This window comes from Heptranchias perlo, chromosome 10 (genome assembly GCF_035084215.1).
Source record: "Heptranchias perlo isolate sHepPer1 chromosome 10, sHepPer1.hap1, whole genome shotgun sequence".
In the NCBI taxonomy this organism is placed as follows: Eukaryota; Metazoa; Chordata; class Chondrichthyes; order Hexanchiformes; family Hexanchidae; genus Heptranchias; species Heptranchias perlo.
In genome coordinates, this window is record NC_090334.1 from 12324965 (window position 1) to 12350349 (window position 25385).

Below are 25385 nucleotides of genomic sequence, written 5' to 3' on the forward strand. Positions count from 1 at the left end.
TGGAGGGGAATGTGCAGGTTGTGTTGTTCCCATGTGTCTGCTGCCCTTGTCCTTCTAGGTGGTAGAGGTCGCAGGTTTGGGATTGTTGGCGAGTTGCTGCAGTGCATCCTGTGGATGTTACACACTGCAGCCACGGTGCGCGGAGGTGAAGGAAGTGAATGTTTAGGGTGGTGGATGGGGTGCCAATCAAGCAGGCTGCTTTGTCCTGTATAGTGTCGAGCTTCTTGAGTGTTGTTGGAGCAGCACTCATCCAGCCAAGTGGAGAGTATTCCATCACAATCCTGACTTGTGCCTTGTAGATGGTGGAAAGGCTTTGGGGAGTCAGGAGGTGAGTCACTCGCCGCAGAATACCCAGCCTCTGACCTGCTCTTGGCTGGTCCAGTTAAGTTTCTGGTCAATGGTGACCCCCAGGATGTTGATGGTGGGGGATTCGGCGATGGTAATGCCGTTGAACGTCAAGGGGAGGTGGTTAGACTCTCTCTTGTTGGAGATGGTCATTGCCTGGCACTTGTCTGGCGCAAATGTTACTTGCCACTTATCAGCCCAAACCTGCATGTTGTCCAGGTCTTGCTACATGCGGGCACAGACTGCTTCATTATCTGAGGGGTTGCGAATGGAACTGAACACTGTGCAATCATCAGCGAACATCCCCATTTCTGACCTTAAAATGGAGGAAAGGTCATTGATGAAGCAGCTGAAGATGGTTGGGCCTAGGACACTGCCCTGAGGAACTCCTGCAGCAATGTCCTGGGGCTGAGATGATTGGCCTCCAACAACCACTGCCATCTTCCTATGTGCTAGGTATGACTCCAACCACTGGAGAGTTTTCCCCCTGATTCCCATTGACTTCAATTTTACTCTGGCTCCTTGGTGCCGCACTTGGTCAAATGCTACCTTGATGTCAAGGGCATCTTATTATTAAAATAGTCTGTTCCCTGGTTGGTCAGCCTAGATTTTGGGCTCAAGTCTCTGGAGTGGGGCTTGAATTAGAGGCGAGAGTGCTACCACTGAGCCACGGCTGATCTTTGATTAATTCTGTTGGGTGGTTCTGGAGATGAAAGCATGGTGCCTTTTTTTTGGTGTGGTTGGGGGGACACTAAAAGGTTGAATTTCTTTTGCCTGGCCTGGAAGAAGATGTCAACAGTAGGTAGTGAACAGAATAACATCAAGGAACTTCCAGGTCAAATACACCAGATTAGCTATATGGTGGAGCTCCCTCTACACTGCGCCATTAAGCACTCCCTACTGAGGTACAATACGAGTTAGATGCAGAGTAAAACTCCCTTTTCCTTGTCCAAATTGTGAGCACCAATACAGCTTTTCGGCTTCCCGCGGTGACCATCGCTGTAACTTCCATGGGCGGGTTTGCTGAAGCAGAAACCTTTTTGAATTATGCTCCGGAAGTGGGGTGAGACTAGTCCAAAAACAATTTTGGACCCTTAGCTGTGAGAGTGAGAGAGACAGAGATGACAAAAAAAAATTTCATCCCGCCTTGAGCTGGTACTAGGACCAGGTCCAGAGGAGAAAGGACATTGTGCTAACTCACTGCAAGTTAGAACAGTTTGCCTGCTCTTCAGAGAGACGGGTGAAGTCCATTACATCACGCCCGCACAAAGGGATGGGTGTAACGCAGTGGGCCACCCAGTCGCCCGTTAGGGAAACAAAGTACTTGCATTTACACAGCGCCTTACAAACCTCAGGATGTCCCAAAGTGCTTTGCAGTCAATTAAGTAGTTTAGAAGTGGAGTCACTATTGTAACGTAGGAAATGCGGCAGCCAATTTGCACACAGCAAACTCCCACAAACAGCAATGTGATAATGACCAGATAATTGGTTTAAGTGATGTTTGTTGAGGGATAAATATCGGCCAGGACACTGGGGACAACTACCCTGCTCTACTTTGAAAGAGTGGCAAGGGATCCACCTGAGAGGGAAGGCGGAGCTAACGTCTCATCCAAAAGACGGCACCTCCGACAGTTCAACATTCTCTCAGTACTGAACTGGGTGTGACAGCCTAGATTTTGTGCTTGAGGCTCTGGAGTGGGACTTGAACCCACGACCTTCTGACTCAGAGGTGAGAGTGCTACCAACTGAGCCACGACTGACAGGAGATGGGAGTTGAACCACCTCAATCTAACTGCTCACATCTCCCAATCCCAGGTTGGTTATTTTTCAGTCCTGCACCTGCAGAATGGGTTTTCTGTGGACTTGTTTCTCGTAAGCTGCATTAAAAAGCATCCAAGAAATGTGCGGGTATGGTTGGACCCCTGGGTATTTTTTGGCCGTGACATTCCCGTGTGTTCAACGTTTGTAATCTTGGGGTTGAAACCGTCCTTGACCTGAGTGCGCGAGGAGGATCTCTGAAATTAATTAAACATCGGTGGATATTTCTACAGAGAGTAAAGCCCACAGGCGGTGAACATGTAAAACATGGCAGGTGGAGATGAACCCCCACCCTTGCTGTGTTTAATAATGCTCTACAACTGTCTGCTCCTTCAGTGGAGTTAACCCCATCACGACTTTGACGATACTCAGCTTCATTCCTGTTAGAATAATTTTTTTAAGGGAGTTGAAGGGAGGAGGAAAAGTGAACCGTATATAGAATTACGTAGAATTTACAGCACAAAAACAGGCCATTCGGCCCAACTGGTCTATGCAGGTGTTTATGCTGCACGTGAGCCTCCTCCCACCCTACGTCATCTCACCCTAAAATATCCTTCTATAACTTTCTTCCTCAAGTACTTATCTAGCTTCCCCTTAAATGCCTCTATGCTATTTTTCTCAACTCTACTCCATGTGGTAACGAGTCTGGGTAAAGATGTTTCTCCTGAATTCCTTATTGGGTTTATTAGTGACTATCTTATATTTATGGCCTCTCGTTTTGGTCTTCCCCACAAGTGGAAACGTCTCCTCTATGTTAACCCCATCAAATCCCTTCATAACTTTAAGGTCCTGTATCAGGTCACCCCTCCTCCTCTTTTCTAGAGAAAAGAGCCCCAGCCTGTTCAGTCTTTCCTGGTAGCTATAACCTCTCAGCTCTGGTATCATCCTTGTAAAGAGGAATTAAAACTCTTCCGCTGGTTCTGACAGACTGAGCCATGCTCTGTGGGCGGGTGCATCACCTTCAAGCATGGCCCTTAGTGCAGCGCACACCACTGAGCCTGGAACTAGGCGCACTGCTGGTTTGGGACTTGCGACCCAGCCAGTTGGTGAGGGGCAGGAGAAAAACTATTTGTCATTTCTAATCGGAAGAAAATGTTTAATCTCCTGGCTTCAAATCCAGCCCAGGCTGGTTTTGGGGGGGTGGGGGAGGAGGGAGACATATCTCCCTCTCTGTGATGGTGGGATGGTCCCTGTCACGGGGAAAAGATCTGACATTTCGTAGGAATATAGTGGATCATTCAACCCCCCAAGTCTGTTCCGCCATTCAATTAGATTATGGCTGATCTGTATCTCAACTCCATCCACCCGTCTTGATTCCGTAACCCTTAATACCCTTGCCTAACAAAAATTTATCAATTTCAGTTTGACATTTTCAATTGACCTCCCAGCCTCAACAGCTTTTTGGGGGAGAGAGTTCCAGATTTCCACTACCCTTTGTGTGAAGAAGTGCATTTTGATATCACCCCTGAATGGCCTAGCACTGATTTTAATGTTGTGCTTCCTCGGACAACTCCCTTAAGTGGATCTCCGATTCCCCGCCAAACCAGTGTGCACCTTTACTTGTCCAGTGTCTGGATAAATGTAGCGAGTCTCCCAGGAGCTCGGGAGCCCTTGTCACTGGACACCAGCATTCTGGAATGTACCATGTGATCTCCTTGACTGCAGCTCAGGTTCTAAACCAGAAAATTCATTGCATGTTGAACAGGTAAATGAACAGAACTTGGTAGAAGCAGTATACATGCGGTCTTTACAAACTTCACTATTAATCCCGACATATCAAAACAGCAAAGATGATGGATGCAAAGTTGATCATTGAAATGCAGGGGCTCGCTCCTTATTTGGTAAAACACTACAACGGAACCTCTGATTAGCTGCATACTTAAGACAGCCTCAGACTGACTACTGACCAGTCTCTGATCATAGAATCATTCAGCACAGAAGGAGGCCATTCGGCCCATCGTGCCAGTGCTGGCTCTTTGAAAGAGCTATCCAATTAGTCCCATTCCCCTGCTCTTTCCCCATAGCCCTGCAAATTTCTCCTTTATCCAGTTCCCTTTTGAAAGTTACTGTTGAATCTGCTTCCACCACCCTTTCAGGCAGTGCATTCCAGATCATCATAACTTGCTGCGTAAGTTTCTCCTCATCTCCCTCCCGGTCCTATTGCCAATTATCTTAAATCTATGTCCTCTGGTTAATGACCCTCCTGCCAGTGGATACAGTTTCTCCCTATCTACCCTCATAATTTTGAACACTTCTATCAAATCTTTCTTTAACCTTCTCTGCTCTTAAGGAGAACAATCCCAGCTTAGGTAGTGTCTCCACATATTTAATTCAAAATCTCTTGACGATCTACAAGAAAAAAGCACACAAAAAGCATCTCTTATATTAGCTGGTCAGCCATTCACCAGTTGTCAAATTACATAGGATGTTTATATTGAATGGATTGGCTCGATTCGTTGATCTGTGTCAAACATTTTCGATGATCTGTTAGGTGGGTCCCCATTCGAGCACAATCGCAGCAATTGAACCATGCATATTAATAACTTTGGCATACAGACCGTTATGTATACTCCCTGCAGCTTGCAGAAACAGCTAGCAGTGACCAACTTTAACCCTGTGTGTACAGTGACCAGTAAGAAACAATCCAATTAATAATTCATCATTGAATCATAGGTCTCTGCATTGAGCAGATTTTATCACTGATCTTTGTCAGTGGTCGGAAGAGACTGCTGGGTCAGAAATTGCAATAAATCCACACCTCATTCATTATTCTATCATTTGTCCTAACAAAAGGTTAATTACTAGTTGGCACAGGGGTGTTGTGGGCAGACAGTGGCACTGCCCAGGAGAGCCTTTTGCATTGCGGATTCCCTAAGGCTCTGGGAGGAGTGTCAGCCGCGGCTCAGTCAGTAGCGCTCTCGCCTCTGACTCAGAAGGATTATGGGTTCAAGTCCCACTCCAGAGATTTGAACACGTAATCCAAGCTGACAGTCCAATGCAGTACTGAGGGAGTGCTGCACTGTCAGAGGTGCCGTCTTTCAGATGAGACGTTAAACTGAGGCCCTCTCAGGTGGACGCAAAAGGTCCCATGGCACTATTCGAAGAACAACAGGGGAGTTCTCCCCAGTCTCCTGGCCAATATTTATCCTTCAACCAACATCACGAAAAACAGATTATCTGGTCGTTATCCCATTGCTGTTTGTGGGACCTTGCTGTGCGCAAATTGACTGCTGCGTTTCCTACATTTTTACAGTGACTACACTTCAAAGGTACTTCATTGGCTGTAAAGTGCTTTGGGGCATCCTGAGGTTGTGAAAGGCGCGACAGAAATGCAAGTCTTTCTTTCTCTGTCCTTTCAGTAGGGCAGTGCTGGCAGTCGATGAGGAGCTGGCAGACTGCCTAATATTTCTTAACTGTTGTTTGCTTTAATCGTTTCTAACAGTAGGTTTGTCTCTTTCAGCAAGCTGGGTATTCACTGCAAGAGCTCTTCCACTTATCTCGCAGTCAGATCATTCAGCAGCGAACCCTGGCACTTCAGATGCTGGCATGCATTGTTCAAAAGGTGCGCCTGGCATAATTCAAAATTTCTTACTGCAAAGAGTTCTGTTGTTATCTGAAGTAAACATGTAACTAAGTGAGGGTATGTGTAGGTCCCACAGCACTCATGTATACATATGTTGTACGTATCTAGGTAAATGAGCGTACCTGTAGGGTCATGCAGCACTCATATCTATATAATGTGCAACCACACACCAAGTCACCAGTCTTTATATGGAGGGACAGATAAGGAGTGTTTGTGGGCTGTTCATAGATAGGTGGCATCGGAACTGGGGCACACCCTGTGATCTGGTACCCATTTAGAGAGTCCTTTTAATGTAGAAGGCCAAGATACTTCAGAGGTATAACCAGAAAAAATGGACAAAGAAGGTGATATTAGGAGGGGTGACTAAATGTTTGGTCCAAGATTTGGGTTTTAAGGAGGATCTTAAAGGAGGAGGGGAAGGTAAAGAGGTGGAGAGGTCTAGAGAGGGTATTTCAGAGCTTAGGGCCTAGACGGCTGAAGGCACGGCCACTAATGGTAGGGTGAAAAGAGTGGGGGATGCACAAAAGGCCAGAGTCAGAGGAAGAGTTCTAGTAGGGTTGTAGGGCTGAAGGAGGTTACAGAGCTAGGGAGGGGCGAGGCCATGGAGGGATATAATTTTAAATTGGAGTCACTGGGGGACCAGGTGCCAATGGAGGTCAGCGAGCACAGGGATGATGGGTGAGTAAGACTTGGTGCCGGATAGGATACGGGCAGGATTTTGGATGAGCTGAAGTTTACAGAGGGTGGAGGATGGTAGGCTGCCCAGAAGAGCATTGGAACAGTCAAGCCTAGAGGTAACAAAGGCATGGACATGGATTTCAGCAGCCAGATGAGCTGAGGCTGGGGTGGAGACGGACGACGTATGAAGGTGGAAGAAGGCGGTCTTGGTGATGGAACGGATATGGGGTCGGAAGCTCAGGTCAGGGTCAAATAGGACGCTCATGTTGTGAACAGTCTGGTTCAGCCTGAGACAGTGGCCAGGGAGAGGGATGGAATCAGTGGCTGAGGAACGGAGTTCATGGTGGGGACCGAAGACAGTGGTTTCAGTCTTCCCAATGTTTAACCAAAGGAAATTGAGGCCCATCCATGACTTAATGTCGGACAAGCAGTGTGACAACACAGGCATTAGAGGGGTCGTGACTGATGGTGGAGAGGTAGAGCTGGGTGTCATCAGCATAGGTGTGAAAGTTGACCCCATGTCTGCTGTGGATGTTGCCAAGGAGGCAACATGTAGATAAGGAAGAGTAGTGGGCCAAAGATAGATCCTTGGGGGACTCTAGAGGTATAGGTGCAGGGCCAGGAAGAGAAGCCATTGTTGGAGATGCTCTGGCTACAATCGGAAATGTAAGAGCTTGTACCAAAGGAGGGCAATCCCACTGAGTTGGACAATGGAGGAAAGGCACTGGAGGAGGATGGTGTGATCAATCGTGTCAAAGGCTGCAGAGGTTGAGGAGGGTTAATGCACCCTGGTCACAGTCACACAGGATGTTACTTGGTTAGGATTGACTTGGTGCTGTGGCGGGGGACGGAAATCTGACTCGAGAGATTCAAACACGGAGTAGTGGGAAAAATGGGTTTGAGAAGCGGCAACACATTCAAGGAATTTGGAGAGGAAAGGGAGTTCGGAGAAGGGGTTGGCAGAACAGGGGGTCCAGGGTGTTTTTCTTTGAGGAGAGGTGATGATGGCTGTTTCGAAAGGGAGGGGAACAGTACTGAGGAGAGGGAACCATTTACGATGTCAGCTAGCACGGGGGCCAGGAAGGGAAGTTGGGTGATCATCTGTTTAGTTGTGTCAAGGGAGCAGGAGGTTGGACAGATGAGCTCAGACAGGACATGAGGGACAATAGGAGAGAAACTAGATGAAGACATGGGTTCAGGGCTAGGGTAGGGGGAACCGGGGCTTGGTGGGCAAGAGGAACGGGGGAATGGGGGTGGGGGAAGCAGCAGAGGCAGCTGAGTGGAATTCACACTTACTGAGGGTTGACAGATGACCGGCTGTGAAGTGAGTCTGACTCCACTATTTGGGTATTCCATTTGATATTTTAATGAGATTCATAGAAAATATGATTGTTGCCATGGTTACACTGCAGCTTGCCAATAAAATTTCAAGCCAGACACTTAATTTGATCGAATGTGTTAAGGTAAACAGGTTCTTTTTTGTGATTTGAAGCATTTACCAAAATAGAAGTGTTTAGAGCAGCAGAGTTTCAATTCCCCTCTCTGTCACACGGCACTGCGTGACTTTGTGTCCCGTGGGGTAATGCGCTGAGCTGTTTGGGGCTCCGTGTACCTTCGCCGCTCTCCCTCCCCTCCCACCATCTGATGTGTGGGCTTTTGCTTTACAGCCCGCTTGGCGATTTCCCCCCTCCCCCTAACAGTGTGGGGCTGAGAATCTGCTCCCTTTTCTCTTTGTGCTCCTCCAAAGTTGGTATCAAAGCATTGTCGGGGGAGCTTTAGAAACATCACGCTCATGTTGTAACCATATTCTCGCTCCGCTCTCTCTCTCCCTCTCTCTTTCGCGCTCGCTTTTTCTCGCGCTCTCTCTCTTTCGCTCGCGCTCCCTCTCTCTTTCGCTCGCGCTCCCTCTCTCTTTCGCTCGCGCTCCCTCTCTCTTTCGCTCGCGCTCCCTCTCTCTTTCGCTCGCGCTCCCTCTCTCTTTCGCTCGCGCTCCCTCTCTCTTTCGCTCGCGCTCCCTCTCTCTTTCGCTCGCGCTCCCTCTCTCTTTCGCTCGCGCTCCCTCTCTCTTTCGCTCGCGCTCCCTCTCTCTTTCGCTCGCGCTCCCTCTCTTCGCGTCCTCGCGCTCCCTCTCTCTTTCGCTCGCGCTCCCTCTCTCTCTTTCGCTCGCGCTCCCTCTCTCTCTTTCGCTCGCGCTCCCTCTCTCTCTTTCGCTCGCGCTCCCTCTCTCTCTTTCGCTCGCGCTCCTCTCTCTCTTTCGCTCGCTCCCTCTCTCTCTTCGCTCGCGCTCCCTCTCTCTCTTTCGCTCGCGCTCCCTCTCTCTCTTTCGCGCGCGCTCCCGCTCTCTCTTTCGCGCGCGCTCCCGCTCTCTCTTTCGCGCGCGCTCCCGCTCTCTCTTTCGCGCGCGCTCCCGCTCTCTCTTTCGCGCGCGCTCCCGCTCTCTCTTTCGCGCGCGCTCCCGCTCTCTCTTTCGCGCGCGCTCCCGCTCTCTCTTTCGCGCGCGCTCCCGCTCTCTCTTTCGCGCGCGCTCCCGCTCTCTCTTTCGCGCGCGCTCCCCGCTCTCTCTTTCGCGCGCGCTCCCCGCTCTCTCTTTCGCGCGCGCTCCCGCTCTCTCTTTCGCGCGCGCTCCCGCCTCTCTCTTTCGCGCGCGCTCCCGCCCTCTCTTTCGCGCGCGCTCCCGCCCTCTCTTTCGCGCGCGCTCCCGCCCTCTCTTTCGCGCGCGCTCCCCGCCCTCTCTTTCGCGCGCGCTCCCGCCCTCTCTTTCGCGCGCGCTCCCCGCCCTCTCTTTCGCGCGCGCTCTCCCGCCCTCTCTTTCGCGCGCGCCTCCCGCCCTCTCTTTCGCGCGCCCTCCCGCCCTCTCTTTCGCGCGCCCTCCCGCCCTCTCTTTCGCGCGCCCTCCCGCCCTCTCTTTCGCGCGCCCTCCCGCCCTCTCTTTCGCGCGCCCTCCCGCCCTCTCTTTCGCGCGCCCTCCCGCCCTCTCTTTCGCGCGCCCTCCCGCCCTCTCTTTCGCGCGCCCTCCCGCCCTCTCTTTCGCGCGCCCTCCCGCCCTCTCTTTCGCGCGCCCTCCCGCCCTCTCTTTCGCGCGCCCTCCCCGCCCTCTCTTTCGCGCGCCCTCCCGCCCTCTCTTTCGCGCGCCCTCCCGCCCTCTCTTTCGCGCGCCCTCCCGCCCTCTCTTTCGCGCGCCCTCCCGCCCTCTCTTTCGCGCGCCCTCCCGCCCTCTCTTTCGCGCGCCCTCCCGCCCTCTCTTTCGCGCGCCCTCCCGCCCTCTCTTTCGCGCGCCCTCCCGCCCTCTCTTTCGCGCGCCCTCCCGCCCTCTCTTTCGCGCGCCCTCCCGCCCTCTCTTTCGCGCGCCCTCCCGCCCTCTCTTTCGCGCGCCCTCCCGCCCTCTCTTTCGCGCGCCCTCCCGCCCTCTCTTTCGCGCGCCCTCCCGCCCTCTCTTTCGCGCGCCCTCCCGCCCTCTCTTTCGCGCGCCCTCCCGCCCTCTCTTTCGCGCGCCCTCCCGCCCTCTCTTTCGCGCGCCCTCCCGCCCTCTCTTTCGCGCGCCCTCCCGCCCTCTCTTTCGCGCGCCCTCCCTCTCTTTCGCGCGCCCTCCCGCCCTCTCTTTCGCGCGCCCTCCCGCCCTCTCTTTCGCGCGCCCTCCCGCCCTCTCTTTCGCGCGCCCTCCCGCCCTCTCTTTCGCGCGCCCCTCCCGCCCTCTCTTTCGCGCGCCCTCCCGCCCTCTCTTTCGCGCGCGCCTCCCTCCCTCTCTTTCGCGCGCCCTCCCGCCCTCTCTTTCGCGCGCCCTCCCGCCCTCTCTTTCGCGCGCCCTCCCGCCCTCTCTTTCGCGCGCCCTCCCGCCCTCTCTTTCGCGCGCCCTCCCGCCCTCTCTTTCGCGCGCCCTCCCGCCCTCTCTTTCGCGCGCCCTCCCGCCCTCTCTTTCGCGCGCCCTCCCGCCCTCTCTTTCGCGCGCCCCTCCCGCCCTCTCTTTCGCGCGCCCTCCCGCCCTCTCTTTCGCGCGCGCTCCCGCCCTCTCTTTCGCGCGCGCTCCCGCCCTCTCTTTCGCGCGCGCTCCCGCCCTCTCTTTCGCGCGCCCTCCCGCGCTCTCTTTCGCGCGCCCTCCCGCCCTCTCTTTCGCTCGCGCTCCCGCCCTCTCTTTCGCGCGCCCTCCCGCGCTCTCTTTCGCGCGCCCTCCCGCCCTCTCTTTCGCGCGCCCTCCCGCCCTCTCTTTCGCGCGCGCTCCCGCCCTCTCTTTCGCTCGCGCGCTCCCGCCCTCTCTTTCGCGCGCAGCTCCCGCCCTCTCTTTCGCGCGCGCTCCCGCCCCCCTCTTTCGCGCGCGCTCCCGCCCCCTCTTTCGCGCGCGCGCTCCGCCCCCTCTTTCGCGCGCGCTCCCGCCCCCTCTTTCGCGCGCGCTCCCGCCCCCTCTTTCGCGCGCGCTCCCGCCCTCTCTTTCGCGCGCGCTCCCCGCCCCTCTCTTTCGCGCGCGCTCCCCGCTCTCTCTTTCGCGCGCGCTCCCCGCTCTCTCTTTCGCGCGCGCTCCCCGCTCTCTCTTTCGCGCCGCAGCTCCCCGCTCTCTCTTTCGCGCGCGCTCCCCGCTCTCTCTTTCGCGCGCGCTCCCGCTCTCTCTTTCGCGCGAGCTCCCGCTCTCTCTTTCGCGCGAGCTCCCGCTCTCTCTTTCGCGCGCGCTCTCCCGCTCTCTCTTTCGCGCGCCCTCCCGCTCTCTCTTTCGCGCGCCCTCCCGCTCTCTCTTTCGCGCGCCCTCCCGCTCTCTCTTTCGCGCGCCCCCTCCTCGCTCTCTCTTTCGCGCGCCCTCCCGCTCTCTCTTTCGCGCGCCCTCCCGCTCTCTCTTTCGCGCGCCCTCCCGCTCTCTCTTTCGCGCGCGCCTCGGCTCCCGCTCTCTCTTTCGCGCGCCCTCCCGCTCTCTAGCGCGCCCTCCCGCTCTCTCTTTCGCGCGCCCTCCCGCTCTCTCTTTCGCGCGCCCTCCCGCTCTCTCTTTCGCGCGCCCTCCCGCTCTCTCTTTCGCGCGCCCTCCCGCTCTCTCTTTCGCGCGCCCTCCCGCTCTCTCTTTCGCGCGCTCTCCCGCTCTCTCTTTCGCGCGCTCCCGCCCTCTCTTTCGCGCGCCCTCCCGCCCTCTCTTTCGCGCGCCCTCCCGCCCTCTCTTTCGCGCGCCCTCCCGCGCTCTCTTTCGCGCGCCCTCCCGCTCTCTCTTTCGCGCGCGCTCCCTCTCTCTCTTTCGCGCGCGCTCCCGCTCTCTCTTTCGCGCGCGCTCCCGCTCTCTTTCGCGCGCGCTCCCGCTCTCTCTTTCGCGCGCGCTCCCGCTCTCTCTTTCGCGCGCGCTCCCGCTCTCTCTTTCGCGCGCGCTCCCGCTCTCTCTTTCGCGCGCGCTCCCGCTCTCTCTTTCGCGCGCGCTCCCGCTCTCTCTTTCGCGCGCGCTCCCGCTCTCTCTTTCGCGCGCGCTCTCCCGCTCTCTCTTTCGCGCGCGCTCCCGCTCTCTCTTTCGCGCGCGCTCCCGCTCTCTCTTTCGCGCGCGCTCCCGCTCTCTCTTTCGCGCGCGCTCCCGCTCTCTCTTTCGCGCGCGCTCCCGCTCTCTCTTTCGCGCGCGCTCCCGCTCTCTCTTTCGCGCGCGCTCCCGCTCTCTCTTTCGCGCGCGCTCCCGCTCTCTCTTTCGCGCGCGCTCCCGCTCTCTCTTTCGCGCGCGCTCCCGCTCTCTCTTTCGCGCGCGCTCCCGCTCTCTCTTTCGCGCGCGCTCCCGCTCTCTCTTTCGCGCGCGCTCCCGCTCTCTCTTTCGCGCGCCCTCCCGCTCTCTCTTTCGCGCGCCCTCCCGCCCTCTCTTTCGCGCGCCCTCCCGCGCTCTCTTTCGCGCGCCCTCCCGCGCTCTCTTTCGCGCGCCCTCCCCGCTCTCTCTTTCGCGCGCGCTCCCGCTCTCTCTTTCGCGCGCGCTCCCGCTCTCTCTTTCGCGCGCCCTCCCGCTCTCTCTTTCGCGCGCCCTCCCGCCCTCTCTTTCGCGCGCGCTCCCTCTCTCTCTTTCGCGCGCCCTCCCGCTCTCTCTTTCGCGCGCCCTCCCGCCCTCTCTTTCGCGCGCCCTCCCGCGCTCTCTTTCGCGCGCCCTCCCGCTCTCTCTTTCGCGCGCCCTCCCGCTCTCTCTTTCGCGCGCCCTCCCGCCCTCTCTTTCGCGCGCCCTCCCGCCCTCTCTTTCGCGCGCCCTCCCGCCCTCTCTTTCGCGCGCCCTCCCGCCCTCTCTTTCGCGCGCCCTCCCGCGCTCTCTTTCGCGCGCCCTCCCGCTCTCTCTTTCGCTCGCGCTCCCTCTCTCTCTTTCGCGCGCGCTCCCGCTCTCTCTTTCGCGCGCCCTCCCGCTCTCTCTTTCGCTCGCCCTCCCGCCCTCTCTTTCGCGCGCCCTCCCGCCCTCTCTTTCGCGCGCCCTCCCGCCCTCTCTTTCGCGCTGCAGATGTCACCTGAATTGGGAAGATGGTTCAGTGGGTGTGATAAAAGAAAGACAGACTTGCATTTCTTTAGCACCTGATCACCTCAAAACATTTTGCAGTAAATGTGCAGTCACTGTTGTTATGTAGGCAACACAGTGGTCAACTTGGATACGCCAAGATCCCGCAGAAAGCAACTTTTGGAAAATGTAGGTGTCCAGACTTGAGGCAGGGACAGGATCTGGTTTGGCCCAATGTCTCACTATCAAACGGCGTACTGCCAAAGTCCAAGCTTGATGCATGGTCACGTGGTCATATTGCCATGGGGATTATACCGTGGCCAGTGTCCTCAGGAGAAGAGTGGACAAAGGAATTGGAAGGGGTGCCTCAAATGAGGTCTACTAAGTTCGGTGAAGTCGCTTCCAGCTCTTGCCGGTTGTGGGATGTGTGGTGCACTTAGCTTGAGTTGCTGTCCTGCTGTTCTGTTCCAGGCTAAAGATGGTGACTTCTGCTCCTCGCTCAAGCACAGCATCTTGCGAATGCTGCTGGATGCCGGCTTCCTGTTCCTCCTGCGGTTCTCGCTGGACGACAGCGCTGAGAATGTGATCGCTGCCTGTGTTCAGGCTCTGAAGGCGCTCTTGGTCTCTCCCTCTGATGAGGTATGTCACGGATCCTTGACTTTCCAGAATGGCCAAGGCTCAGCAAATAACCTGACCCGTCAAACGTGCCTCGTCTTTGAGAACCGCCTCCTGTGCACTTTGACCCCTGGGATGTGTTTTTACAGCCACAGCTTGGTGGAGGTTCAACCCAGTCAGTAGGAGTATCGCGAAGTAAAGGGTACTGAGATTGGAAGGTCAAATCCCGTCTGCCACAGCCCCAGGTGACGTGTCGAGAGTGTGATATTTGCTCCTGGCCTGCCTCGAATCTGTTGCATTGAGGCCCCACTCCCTTTACTCATACATCCGTGTTTGCTAACGCATTGTAAGTCAGTCCCACAGTCCCTGACCCCTCGGGTGTCGGTCCCGCGGTCCCTGACCCCTCGGGTGTCGGTCCCGCGGTCCCTGACCCCTCGGGTGTCGGTCCCGCGGTCCCTGACCCCTCGGGTGTCGGTCCCGCGGTCCCTGACCCCTCGGGTGTCGGTCCCGCGGTCCCTGACCCCTCGGGTGTCGGTCCCGCGGTCCCTGACCCCTCGGGTGTCGGTCCCGCGGTCCCTGACCCCTCGGGTGTCGGTCCCGCGGTCCCTGACCCCTCGGGTGTCGGTCCCGCGGTCCCTGACCCCTCGGGTGTCGGTCCCGCGCTCCCTGACCCCTCGGGTGTCGGTCCCGCGGTCCCTGACCCCTCGGGTGTCGGTCCCGCGCTCCCTGACCCCTCGGGTGTCGGTCCCGCGCTCCCTGACCCCTCGGGTGTCGGTCCCGCGCTCCCTGACCCCTCGGGTGTCGGTCCCCCGGTCGCTGCGACACCTATCACCTCATTGTGTGAACCTTGGGCAAGGAGACAAAAGCTGAGACTATTTTGGGCAAGGAGACAAAAGCTGAGACTATTCCTCTGAACTCTGAATACTGCTTTCACCCACCCCCTCTGTACTGATGTATGTTTGCTCTATTTGTGTTCTCTCCCCCACCCCCGCTGGGTCACTGATTGCTGCAGACTGCTCCCCTGCTTGAGCGATGCGGCGACTATTTCCATTAACAGAAATCGCAAAACTCAAAAAAGAGCCTCAGCTGCCTCCCCCCCCCCTCCTTCCTGCCCAGTCTTAAATATCATTGACACATCAGATGTATTGCCTTGCTGCACCATCCTCCCTTCTTATCAATCCGTGCCACTCTCTCTGCGTAATGAGTTTTTGTTTGAAGGTTAACTGCATCTCTCTGTTACATCTGGCAGCTCCAGGCTCAGAATAGCAGCCGCTATTGGCTGTGACGTGCGGCCCTGAACTCGTCTGGGGTTCCCTGTCCAGCAGCACAAAGCAGCTGTCTGGAGAGGGGGCTCAGACTCCATTCCTGACATGTGTTACCTTAGCTTATACCACACAGCTGGACTATTATCAAGTAGGGGTGCCAACCCTCCAGGATTGCCCTGGAATCTCCAGGAATTAAAGACTAATCTCCAGGACACTGCTCAGAGCAAACCCGGGAGAAAAATCATAGGGGCATTTAAAAAACATGTTTTAACTGTGTGGAAGCAGGAAGGCCATGTGATGAAACCTCCAGGAATATGTCCAACCAGAGTTGGCGAGCCAACTATCAAGTTTTTTTTGCAGTGGATTATTCATGAATCTGTTGCTGTGTGAGGTATCATGAGACTGGTTTTATATTATTAAAAACTAGTCCCATCTCTCGTGGCACTGCACACGAGGGGCTGAAAGTAAGTGAAATATTCAAGTCAAGCAGGGTTAGAGGGTTGTGGGGGGGGGGTCCGTGGGAAAGGGAGGGTTAGGGGGATGGAGGTATTGGGTGCCAGAGAGAAATGGGGTTTTAGGAAGAGGGGAGGAGGGTTAGGGGGAATGCAGGGTTGGAAGCAAGAGAGAGATGGGGTGAAGGGGAGAATGGAGGGGGAGGTAGGGGATGGACGAGACGGAACAATGAAGAGTTGAGTGGAGGAGGAGGAGATCGGAGGGAGGAAGATGAGGAAGGGGATTGGGATAAAGGAGAGAGAGGGAAATTATATTAGAAGGGAGGGCTGTCCCAGAATTCTATGAGTTTGCGGGGGGCGAACATCAACTCCCTTCACCAACAGATTCCGAAGTGCAGTTGATATATGTTTGAGCTTTTAGATCAAAATGAGAGAGTTTTCCTTAATTATTAATTGTTTACCTCGTGTTATCACTTTCTGTGGCAGTCACTCACTCACTCACTCACTCTCCCTCACTCCTGCTGGACCTGGGAGGGTGCCTGTGACTTAAAGTAAGATTGCGAAGCGATGAGCATCACATGTTCTGTTTCACACTGTGTATCATTATAACTTTCAAAACATTTTTTGTTTAAAATACAATACGTGTGGTAAAATAAAAAGTTGTGAAAATATTTGGTGCTGGGCGGAGATTGATCCTGTTGCTGCCAGTAAACATGAGCCCCTTCCCTGCAGGAACATCTCGACAGGACCTTCTCCTGGTACTTGGGAGCATCCGCATTTCCCCTTCGACCTAATGAAGCAGAGGAGGATGACGAGGATGATGAGGATCCGGAGGAGGAAGAACCGAAGGCGAGGAGGCAGAACGAGAAAGCCAAGTCCAAGGAGGATAAGAAAGCTGACCCGGATGTTGCCCATGCTGACGCAGTGAAAGTAATGTCCTTTTAACAAGCTGCCTTGTTTTACAGACGCGTTTGAGTATCTAAAATGGTACAGAATCATTCCATTAAGGCCTCTCACCCAGGATCTTGACTCAGGCTTGTTGTCCTCTTATGCCTTTTCTCTATACATAGGTGACAGCCGTGTAGGTTTTCGCCTTTTAGCTATATGCCTCCCTAAGCCCTATGAACTGTGCCTTGCATCATGTTGGATTGTGGGGGGAAGCATCACGGTCAGGGGCCGGATCGCAGAGCATACAGACCAAATCCACTTGAGATGGTTGGGAAAACACTGCCGCGAGAGGGAGCTAGCTGCTTGGGGAGAATGTCGGGGTGGTCTTTTAAACTGCTTAGTCACAGGCACCAAGTTTAACATTTGGGTAATTCCCAGCCCTGGTGCATTATGAGCGTTTGAATTATGCTGGTTGCCCAAAAAAAGAGACTTTCACAACCCCAGGATATCCCAAAGCACTTTACAGTCAATGCAATACTTTTGAAGTGTAGTCACTGTTGTAATGTAGGAAACGCGGCAGCCAATTTGCACACAGGAAGCTCCCACTAACAGCAATGTGATAATGACCAGATAATCTGTTTTAGTGATGTTGCTTGAGGGCTAAATATTGGCCATGACGATGGGGAGAACTCCCCTACTTTTCTTTGAAATAGTCCCATGGGATCTTTCACATCCACCTGAGCTGGCAGACAGGGCCTTGGTTTAACGTCTCATCCAAAAGACGGCACTCCGACAGTGCAGCGCTCCCTCAGTACGGCACTGAAGTGTCAGCCTGGATTATGTGCTCAAGTCTCTGGAACTGGGACTTGAGCACATGACCTTCCGACTGAGAGACGAGAGTGTTATCCACTGAGCCATATGTAGCTGTGTGTGAGTGTAAAGTCAATCTATGCCTTGGCAGCCTGGGCATACTCTTCCGGGGGAGAATTCCTTTAGCTCCCAAGGGGCAAATACTGCAAAGTAATTTCAAGAAGATTAAAGTTGCCAGTCGCTTTGGAAATGAGCTGTTTTCAATTTCCTTTGATTCAATCTCATCCTGCTGTCTGTTTTTGGACGGAGTTAAATGAACTCCTGGACTAAGTGCGTGCGTCCTGGGCAACTGATAATTTACAAATGAAGCATTGTTGCTGAGTCTCTGCTCATCCCAGCCAGGGGTGTTATAAGTGATCAAGGGAAGGGGAGAGTGGGGGGGGGGGGTGCGGAATCAACCCGGGTTTCTGCTCCTGGTCATGAGTGACTCTGGAAGATGAGCGTGTAGGCATCGGGTGAGGACAGAATATCGATCAGTCGTGATCTTCCCCCATGCCTGAATAGTCTACCGACATACACCGTCTAGGCTTGCGTCCGATAAATGAACACTGGGCTGAAGGCTGTTGGTGCCCATGGACCTTCCCGCCATCAAGAGCCTTTTGTTTTAGAAGGAAGGGGAAGAATTGGGAAATCATAAGCCATTGCAGAGAATAAGCTCCGATATGTTTCCATAATAGATGACTGGGATTGCCTTCCAATCAATGGTGCTCAGTCACTTGGTGTGATCTGGGAAGCTGTTGTGTGCGGCTTAAGCAGCTGCCCGATGGAGATGATCTTTGTTCATGTATCATAAGATCAGATCAGACACACCACTGAGAGCATCAGCTGCTTTTCTTCTGCTCCCCATGTAATACTCCCATATTGTGTCCTGTATTCTGAGAGTTGATTTCTTTCTCTCTCTTTTCTCCCCCTCAGTTCCCAATACTTGTTATTTCTTGCTTTTTTTCTTCATCCACCTTTTCTTTCCCTTCTTCATTCGTGCTTCCATTGTCACCCTCCGCACCCCCCCCCCCCCCTTCCTTCTCGCGTCTCATCTCTCTGCGACTCTCTCGCTCAGTGAGACAGGCTCATGGCACTAAAGTACAATTGCGGAGGCCATGCCTGTTGAGATACCTTGGTTGCACCATTACACTGGATGTTGTCCTGCAGCTTTTGCATTGTACTTTTAAATTTTAAAATTCTCATCCTTGTTTTCAAATCCCTCCATGGCCTCGCCCCTCCATATCTCTATAACCTTCTCCAGCCCTACAACCCTCCGAGATCTCTGCGCTCCTCCAATTCTGGGCTCTTATGCGTCCCAGATTTTAATCGCTCCACCATTGGCGGCCGTGCCTTCAGCAGTCTAGGCCCTAAGCTCTGAAATTCCCTCCCTAAACCTCTCCACCTCTCTCTCCTTTAAGTCGCTCCTTAACCAAGCTTTTGGTCACCTGTCCTAATATCTCCTTACGTGGCTAGGTGTCAAATTTTGTTTTTTCTTTTTTCTACCAGAAGCATTAACCATGCCCTTTCTTTCAACAATGGCTCGTCTGGGATTTGTATGTAGGACCTCTCTCAAGTTTCAATTTATCACCCCAAAGCAAGAATCATACCCCTACACCAACGATCCACACTCAAATTTTGTTTGTAAACGCTCCTGTGAAGCACCTTTGGACATTTTACTATGTTAAAGGTGCTACATAAGTGCAAATTCTTCTTGTAGAGGTGGAACTATCCAGGGGCTTGATGGCCCATTCCATACCCTTGAAGTTCCACTTATTGTTTAAGTGCAGATGTTTCAGTTCTACAACATTATTTTGGGGAAAGGGCAAGAAGTAGGCTGAAACTTGGGGTAGATGAGCTGACTGGCTTGTCCCGAGTGGCCTGCTCTGACAGCATTTTTTCTGGTTTGCCCTATAGTATTGGTTTTATATCTGGCACAGAATGGATTGACAAACCTCTGTCCCAAAACACAGCCTCTTGACAATGAACCTAGCAGGCTTGACTTCCTGAGGCCCAGTGCCTCCTCACCACTAGCAGCTGAGTGCAGTTCTAAACTGTCGGATTGTACTGCTTGTCTGTTCCGATCCTTATCACTTAGGAAGGAACATTAGGAACGGGAGTAGGCTATTCCAGCTCCTTGAGCCTGTTCCACCATTCAATTAGATCATGGCTGATCTTTATCTTAACTCCATTTACCCGCCTTGGTTCCATATTCCTTAATGTTCGCTGATGATTGCACAGTGTTCAGTTCCATTCGCAACCCCTCAGATAATGAAGCAGTCTGTGCCCGCATGCAGCAAGACCTGGACGACATCCAGGCTTGGGTTGATAAGTGGCAAATAACATTCGCGCCAGACAAGAGCCAGGCAATGACCATCTCCAACAAGAGAGAGTCTAGCCACCACCCCTTGACATTCAACGGCATCACCATCGCCGAATCCCCCACCATCAACATCCTGGGGTTCACCATTGACCAGAAACTTAACTGGACCAGCCATATAAATACTGTGGCTACAACAGCAGGTCAGAGGCTGGGTATTCTGTGGCGAGTGACTCACTCCTGACTCCCAAAGCCTTTCCACCATCTACAAGGCACAAGTCAGGAGTGTGATGGAATACTCTCCACTTGCCTGAATGAGTGCAGCTCCAACAAGACTCAAGAAGCTTGACACCATCCAGGACAAAGCAGCCCGCTTGATTGGCACCCCATCCACCACCCTAAACGTTCACTCCCTCCACCACCGGCGCACTGTGGCTTCAGTGTGTACCATCCACAGGATGCACTGCAGCAACTTGCCAAGGCTTCTTCGACAGCACCTCCCAAACCCACGACCTCTACCACGTAGAAGGACAAGGGCAGCAGGCACATGGGAACAACACCACCTGCACTTTCCCCTCCAAGTCTCACAACCTCCCGACTTGGAAATATATCGCCGTTCCTTCATCGTTGCTGGGTCAAAATCCTGGAACTCCCTACCTAACGGCACTGTGGGAGAACCTTCACCACATGCACTGCAGCGGTTCAAGGCGGCGGCTCACCACCACCTTCTCAAGGGCAATTAGGGATGGGCAATAAATGCTGGCCTTGCCAGCGACGCCCACATCCCATGAACGAATATAAAAAAAAATACCCTTGCCTAACAAAAATCAATCAATCAATCTCAGTTTTGAAATGTTCAATCGGCCTAGCCTCTGAAATCTGAAACTCCCTTTCTCCACCCCCCTGCCCCCCCCAAAAAAAAGTTGCTAGGCTGCGGTCAATTGAAAATTTCAAAACTGAGATTGATAGATTTTTGTTCGGTAAGGGTATTAAGGCCGATGGAACGGAGGTGGGTAAATGGAGTTAAGATACAGATCAGCCATGATCAAATTGAATGACGGAACAGGCCGAGGGGTTGAACGGCCTCTGTTTCCTCAACAGCTTTTTGGGGAGATAGTTCCAGATTTCCACTACCCTTTGTGTGAAGAAATTCTTCCTGACATCACCCCTGAATGGCCTAGCTCTAATTTTAAGGTTATGCCCCCTTGTTGTGGACTCCCCCACCAGAGGAAATAGTTTCTCTCTATCTACCTTATCTACGCCTTTAATAATCTTACGTTTACCTTATTTGCGGTGTTCTTCTCCCCACCCCCAGGGTTTGCTGAAGATGAAAGTACTTCACCGCTTGCGTTACATCCTCGAAGTTGTTCGACCCGTTCCAGAAGTTGTTCTTGACATTTTGGCGATCTTGACTCGAATAGCAAGACATTCCTCTGAGGCTTGTCATCAGGTAATTAATATTCTGTTAGTCATCGTCATTGAATATTTACCGTTCTGCACATATCCATTATAAAGAAAGAAAGAAGTTGCATTTACGACCTCAGGACATCTGAAAGCGCTTTACAGCCAGTGAAGTACTTTTAAAGTGTAGTCACTGTTGTAATGTAGGGAAACGTGGCAGTCAATTTGCTTACAGCGAGGTCCCACAAACAGCCATGTGATAATGACCAGATAATCTGTTTCCATGATGTTGGTCGAAGGATGAATATTGGCCAGGACACTGGGGAGAATTCCCCTGCTCTTCTTCAAATAGTGCCGTGGGACCTTCTATGTCCCCCTGAGAGGGGCAGATGGGGCCTCGGTATAATGTCTCATCTGAAAGACAGCACCCCCGATAGTGCAGCACTCCCTCAGTACTGCACTGAAGTCTCAGCCTGGAATGGGGCTTGAACCCACAACCTTCTGACTCAGAGGTGAGAGCGCTACCCACTGAGCCAAGGCTGGCACTATAGCTAGGGTTGCGTGAGAGAGTGAGTGGGAGGGATGCTTGTAGGAGTGGGAGAGCTTCGCCATGCACACGGAAGTTGTATGGGGTGGGGAGGGGAAATAGAAAAGAATATGGAGTGCATGAGGGGGTGGGAGTTTGGGGTCTTGATAGAGCAAACAGCGCGGTGCTGGGGAAGACATTTCTGGGTGATGCAGAAGTTGGGAGCCTAGGAAGCAGAGAATGTAGTCGCATGTCAGGGAGAAGCAGGTGAGAGGGAGAACATGAGGGGAGAGAGATCTCCAAACTGTTCGGAATGTTGTGTTCTGGACTCAAGTGGTATTGATTATTCAAATCTCCCATCTTACACAGAAGGCCATTTGGCCCATCTTGCCTGTGCCGACTCCTTGAAAGAACTATCCAATTAGCGCCACTCACCTGCTCTTTCCCCAAAGCCCTGCAAATTTTTCCCTTTCAAGTATACATCTTGAAAGTTGCTATTGAATCTGCTTCCACCATCCTTTCAGGCAGTGCATTCCAGATCATAACAACTTGTTGCTTTAAAAGAAAAAATTACTCCTCATCTCCCCTCTGGTTCTTTTGCCAATTATCTTAAATCTGTGTCCTCTGATTACCGACCCTCCTGCCAGTGGAAACAGTGTCTCCTTATTTATCTATGATCTTAGTTCACCATGGAGGCGAATGAATAAAACGGGTTTGAATAAAAAGAACGAGGCAGGCGAGAGAGTTGCATGAGAGAGAATGTGCAGAATGGCCTGTCACTTGGCTCTCGGTTCCCAAGGCCTGGCTGTTGGAGATTCCTGGAGTTACACGTGTTGCATGAGAACCCAGAAGTGGTGTAAAAATTGTTAGAAGATCATCGTTTCTTCAATCTCGTGCTTTCTCTTTCTTTCAGATTCTGGAGTGCCCGAGGCTGCTGGAGACGATCGTCTCGGAGTTCCTGCCGTTCACCTGGAAGATCCAGAGCCTGAAAATGAGCCAGCCGATGACCAGTACTCACGGTGTGCCAAATGCGGCCGCCATGAAACTGACCCGAGTCCTGGCATCTGCCGGGAGGAATATGTCGGCTATTCTGGTAGGGGTCACCTTAGCTTAACCCATTCTTCATTCACCACACTTTAATACAAATGAGGGGAATTGTCGGGTGATATCCCTTTAAGGCTGATTGTGTTATTGTTTGGGTTTGACTTTGAGTCTACGCTGGTGTTTTCCTCCACCTAGTCTAATCTTACTTTACTGTTCGCTCTCCATACCTGTTTATATTCCTTGTTCTCAAGCAACGATCTTAACTCCCTTTTCGAGGAGTTGATAGCTGCTTCAATTAGGATTTGTGGTAGCGAATTCCATATTATTACTATCCTCTGTGTAAAAACAAATTCTAGCCTCCGTTTTAATTCTTTTTGTGATCATCTTAAATTCGTCCCCTCTCACATCATTTCTCCGACCAATCTGCCACAATTTTTCTTTCATTGCACAGAATTTACAGCACAGGAACAGGTCATTCAGCCCAACTGGTCTATGCCGGTCTTTACACTCCACACGAGCCTCCTCCCACCTTACTTCATCTCAGCCGATCAGCATATTCCTTTCTCCCTCATGTGTTTATCCAGCTTCCCCTTAAATGCATCTATGCTATTTGCCTCAACTACTCCTTGCAGCAGCGAGTTCCACATTCTAACCACTCTCTGGGTAAAGAAGTTTGTCCTGAATTCCCTGTTGGGAATTATTGATGACTGTCTTATATTTATGACCACTAGTTTTGGTCTCCCCCACAAGTGGAAACATCTTCTCTACATCTACCCCATCAAAACTTTTCATTATCTTAAAGACCTCCAATAGGTCACCCCTCAACCTTCTCTTTTCTAGAGCAAAGAGCCCCCCAGCTTGTTCAATCTTTCCTGATAGTTATAACCTCTCAGTTCTGGTATCATCCATGTAAATCATTTTTGCACCTTCTCCAATGCCTCTATATCCTTTTTATAATATGAAGACCAGAACTCTGCATAAGTGTGGTCTAACCCAGGTGCTATACAAGTTTAACATAACTTCTCTGCTTTTCAATTCTATCCCTCTAGAAATGAACCTCAGTGCTTGGTTTGCTTTTTTTATGGCCATATAATCCTTCAAAATCTTGTAGACCTCTATCAGGTCACTCTTTAACCTTCTCAGCTCCAGTGAGAAAAGGCTCAACTTCTCAAGTCTCTCTTTATATCTATAACTCATAGTAACATCTTACTGAATCTGCACTGCGCCTATTCCACTGTTTTTATATCATTCCTGTAAGGGGCTGTCCATAACTGCGTATAATCCTCCAGCTTGTCTTGCACTCTATACTTTTGGATGCAAGACCAAGGATTCCCTTTGCCTGTTTTTTAAGGTCTTATCTACTTGGCCCGGCTACATTTGTTGACCTGTGTATCCATACATCCAAGTCCCTCTGCTCCTGTACTCCATTTAAAGCCTTTAAGTTCTGTTTCTTTTCCCTGTTCTGTTACTTCACATTTTTCTACGTTGACCTGCATCTGCCACCTCTCTGCCCATCTATGTCCTCTTGCAGTCTTTCATAATCCTCCTCACAGTTCGCCATTCTTGGCCAAATCAGCGTCATTGGCAAATGTCAATACTGTTCCCTCAATTCCTAAATCCAGATCCTTTATTTATATTGGGAATAAGAGTGACCCCCAACAAAGACCCCTGTGGAACATTACTCACCGTATCTTTCTAGTCTGAGAAACTTCCTTTTACTCCTATTCTGCTTTTTTCCCTTTGACCTTCTCTCTATTAATGTGACTGTATTACCCCTTAATTGCAGTGCCTTTTGAAACTCCTTATTTATCACATCCACTGAATTTCCTATACCTATCTGTGTTTTTGCAAAGAATTCTCTAAGGTTGGTCAAGCATAACCTGCCTTTTAGAAATACAGGCTGCTTGGCCCAGATCAGCTCATTTCTCTCCAAGTATTAAGTAATTTCATCCCATATTATGGACTCTGGCAATTTACCAACACCTGAAGTAAGACTAACCTACAACTTTCTGCCTCATCGATATCTCCTCTTTGAAGAAGGGTGTCACATTTTCCATCCTCCTGCTTCTGGCACAATTTTCCTTTCCATAGAATCATAGAAAGGTTACAGCACGGAAGGAGGCCATTTGGCCTCTACTGATGTTAATCCAGCTCCCTCACACTGTCACTCAGTAACCCCTCCCCCAGCACCCTGTGTTACTGACTGTATCTCTACTGATGTTAATCCAGCTCCCTCACACTGACTCTCAGTAACGCCACCCAGCCAGCACCCTGAGCTACTGACTATATTTCTACTGATGTTAATCCAGCTCCCTCACACTGTTGGGCTCAGTATCTCCTCCCAGCCAATACTGACTGCACCTCTGCTGATAATCCAGCTCCCTCATAGCGTTGAATCCTGATGGTGAGGCTCCCTGTTGAAATCTCAGCACGTGTGTGGACACTGTTACCATGTATCTGCATAAGCCAAGCTCTGATTCCAAGAGTTATTTGATACCTAACTGCTGTTCCTCTGGTTTTGGAAATAATTAAATGGAGATGAAATTCATTGTGGCTGATGATCAGATCCCTGGGTTAATGATCATGGAAGAACAAGCGGTGTAAATGTTTACAGCCTCCCTGATCTTCATGGCTGCTTGAAAAGCAGCTGAAATTACAGAAGGCTGTTCTGATTCTGGCTGCAACTCCTGTTACAATCCAGTGCAAATCCTTCTGTTGAAATGAAACCTCTCCCCTGCGAATTTCAAAGAGGCAGACAATTTGATCTGGGTTGAAATACTCTATATCTGGTTGATGCCTCATTCTTCTGGAATTCTATCAGAATTGTAACACAATTGCTGGTAAATGAATGATTCTTTCCCTGGACTTCAAGACCGTGGAAGTTCTTATTGTCCCTCAGTCTTAAAATCTATAGCATTTAAAATCCCAAGTTTGTACGGTCTCGGGGTTGCCTGTGCTGATTTGGGCCTTGGCTGCGGCTGGTGGTCAATCACGGTCCAAGGAAAAAGTCGCTCAGACAACAACAGCAACAACTTGCATTTATATAGCGCCTTTAACATAGCAAAACATACCAAGGTGCTTCACAGGAGTGATGATCAAACAAAATTCGACACTAAGCCACATAAGGAGATATTAGGAGAGGTGACCAAAATCTTGATCAAAGAGGTAGGTTTTAAGGAGCGTCTTAAA

General features: G+C 52.1%; 1 protein-coding gene across 4 annotated transcripts in view; it reads left to right on the forward strand.

Moving 5' to 3' along the window:
* rpap1 (RNA polymerase II associated protein 1) overlaps positions 1 to 25385 on the forward strand; it is a 129469-nt gene that overhangs the window by 53803 nt on the left and 50281 nt on the right. For all 4 annotated transcript variants that reach the window (XM_067991234.1, XM_067991233.1, XM_067991235.1 and 1 more), the window contains exons 10-14: positions 5624 to 5725; positions 13308 to 13475; positions 15901 to 16098; positions 20541 to 20675; positions 22066 to 22245. In XM_067991234.1, the coding sequence (XP_067847335.1) occupies positions 5624 to 5725; positions 13308 to 13475; positions 15901 to 16098; positions 20541 to 20675; positions 22066 to 22245 (783 nt within the window). The remainder of the gene's footprint in view (positions 1 to 5623; positions 5726 to 13307; positions 13476 to 15900; positions 16099 to 20540; positions 20676 to 22065; positions 22246 to 25385) is intronic.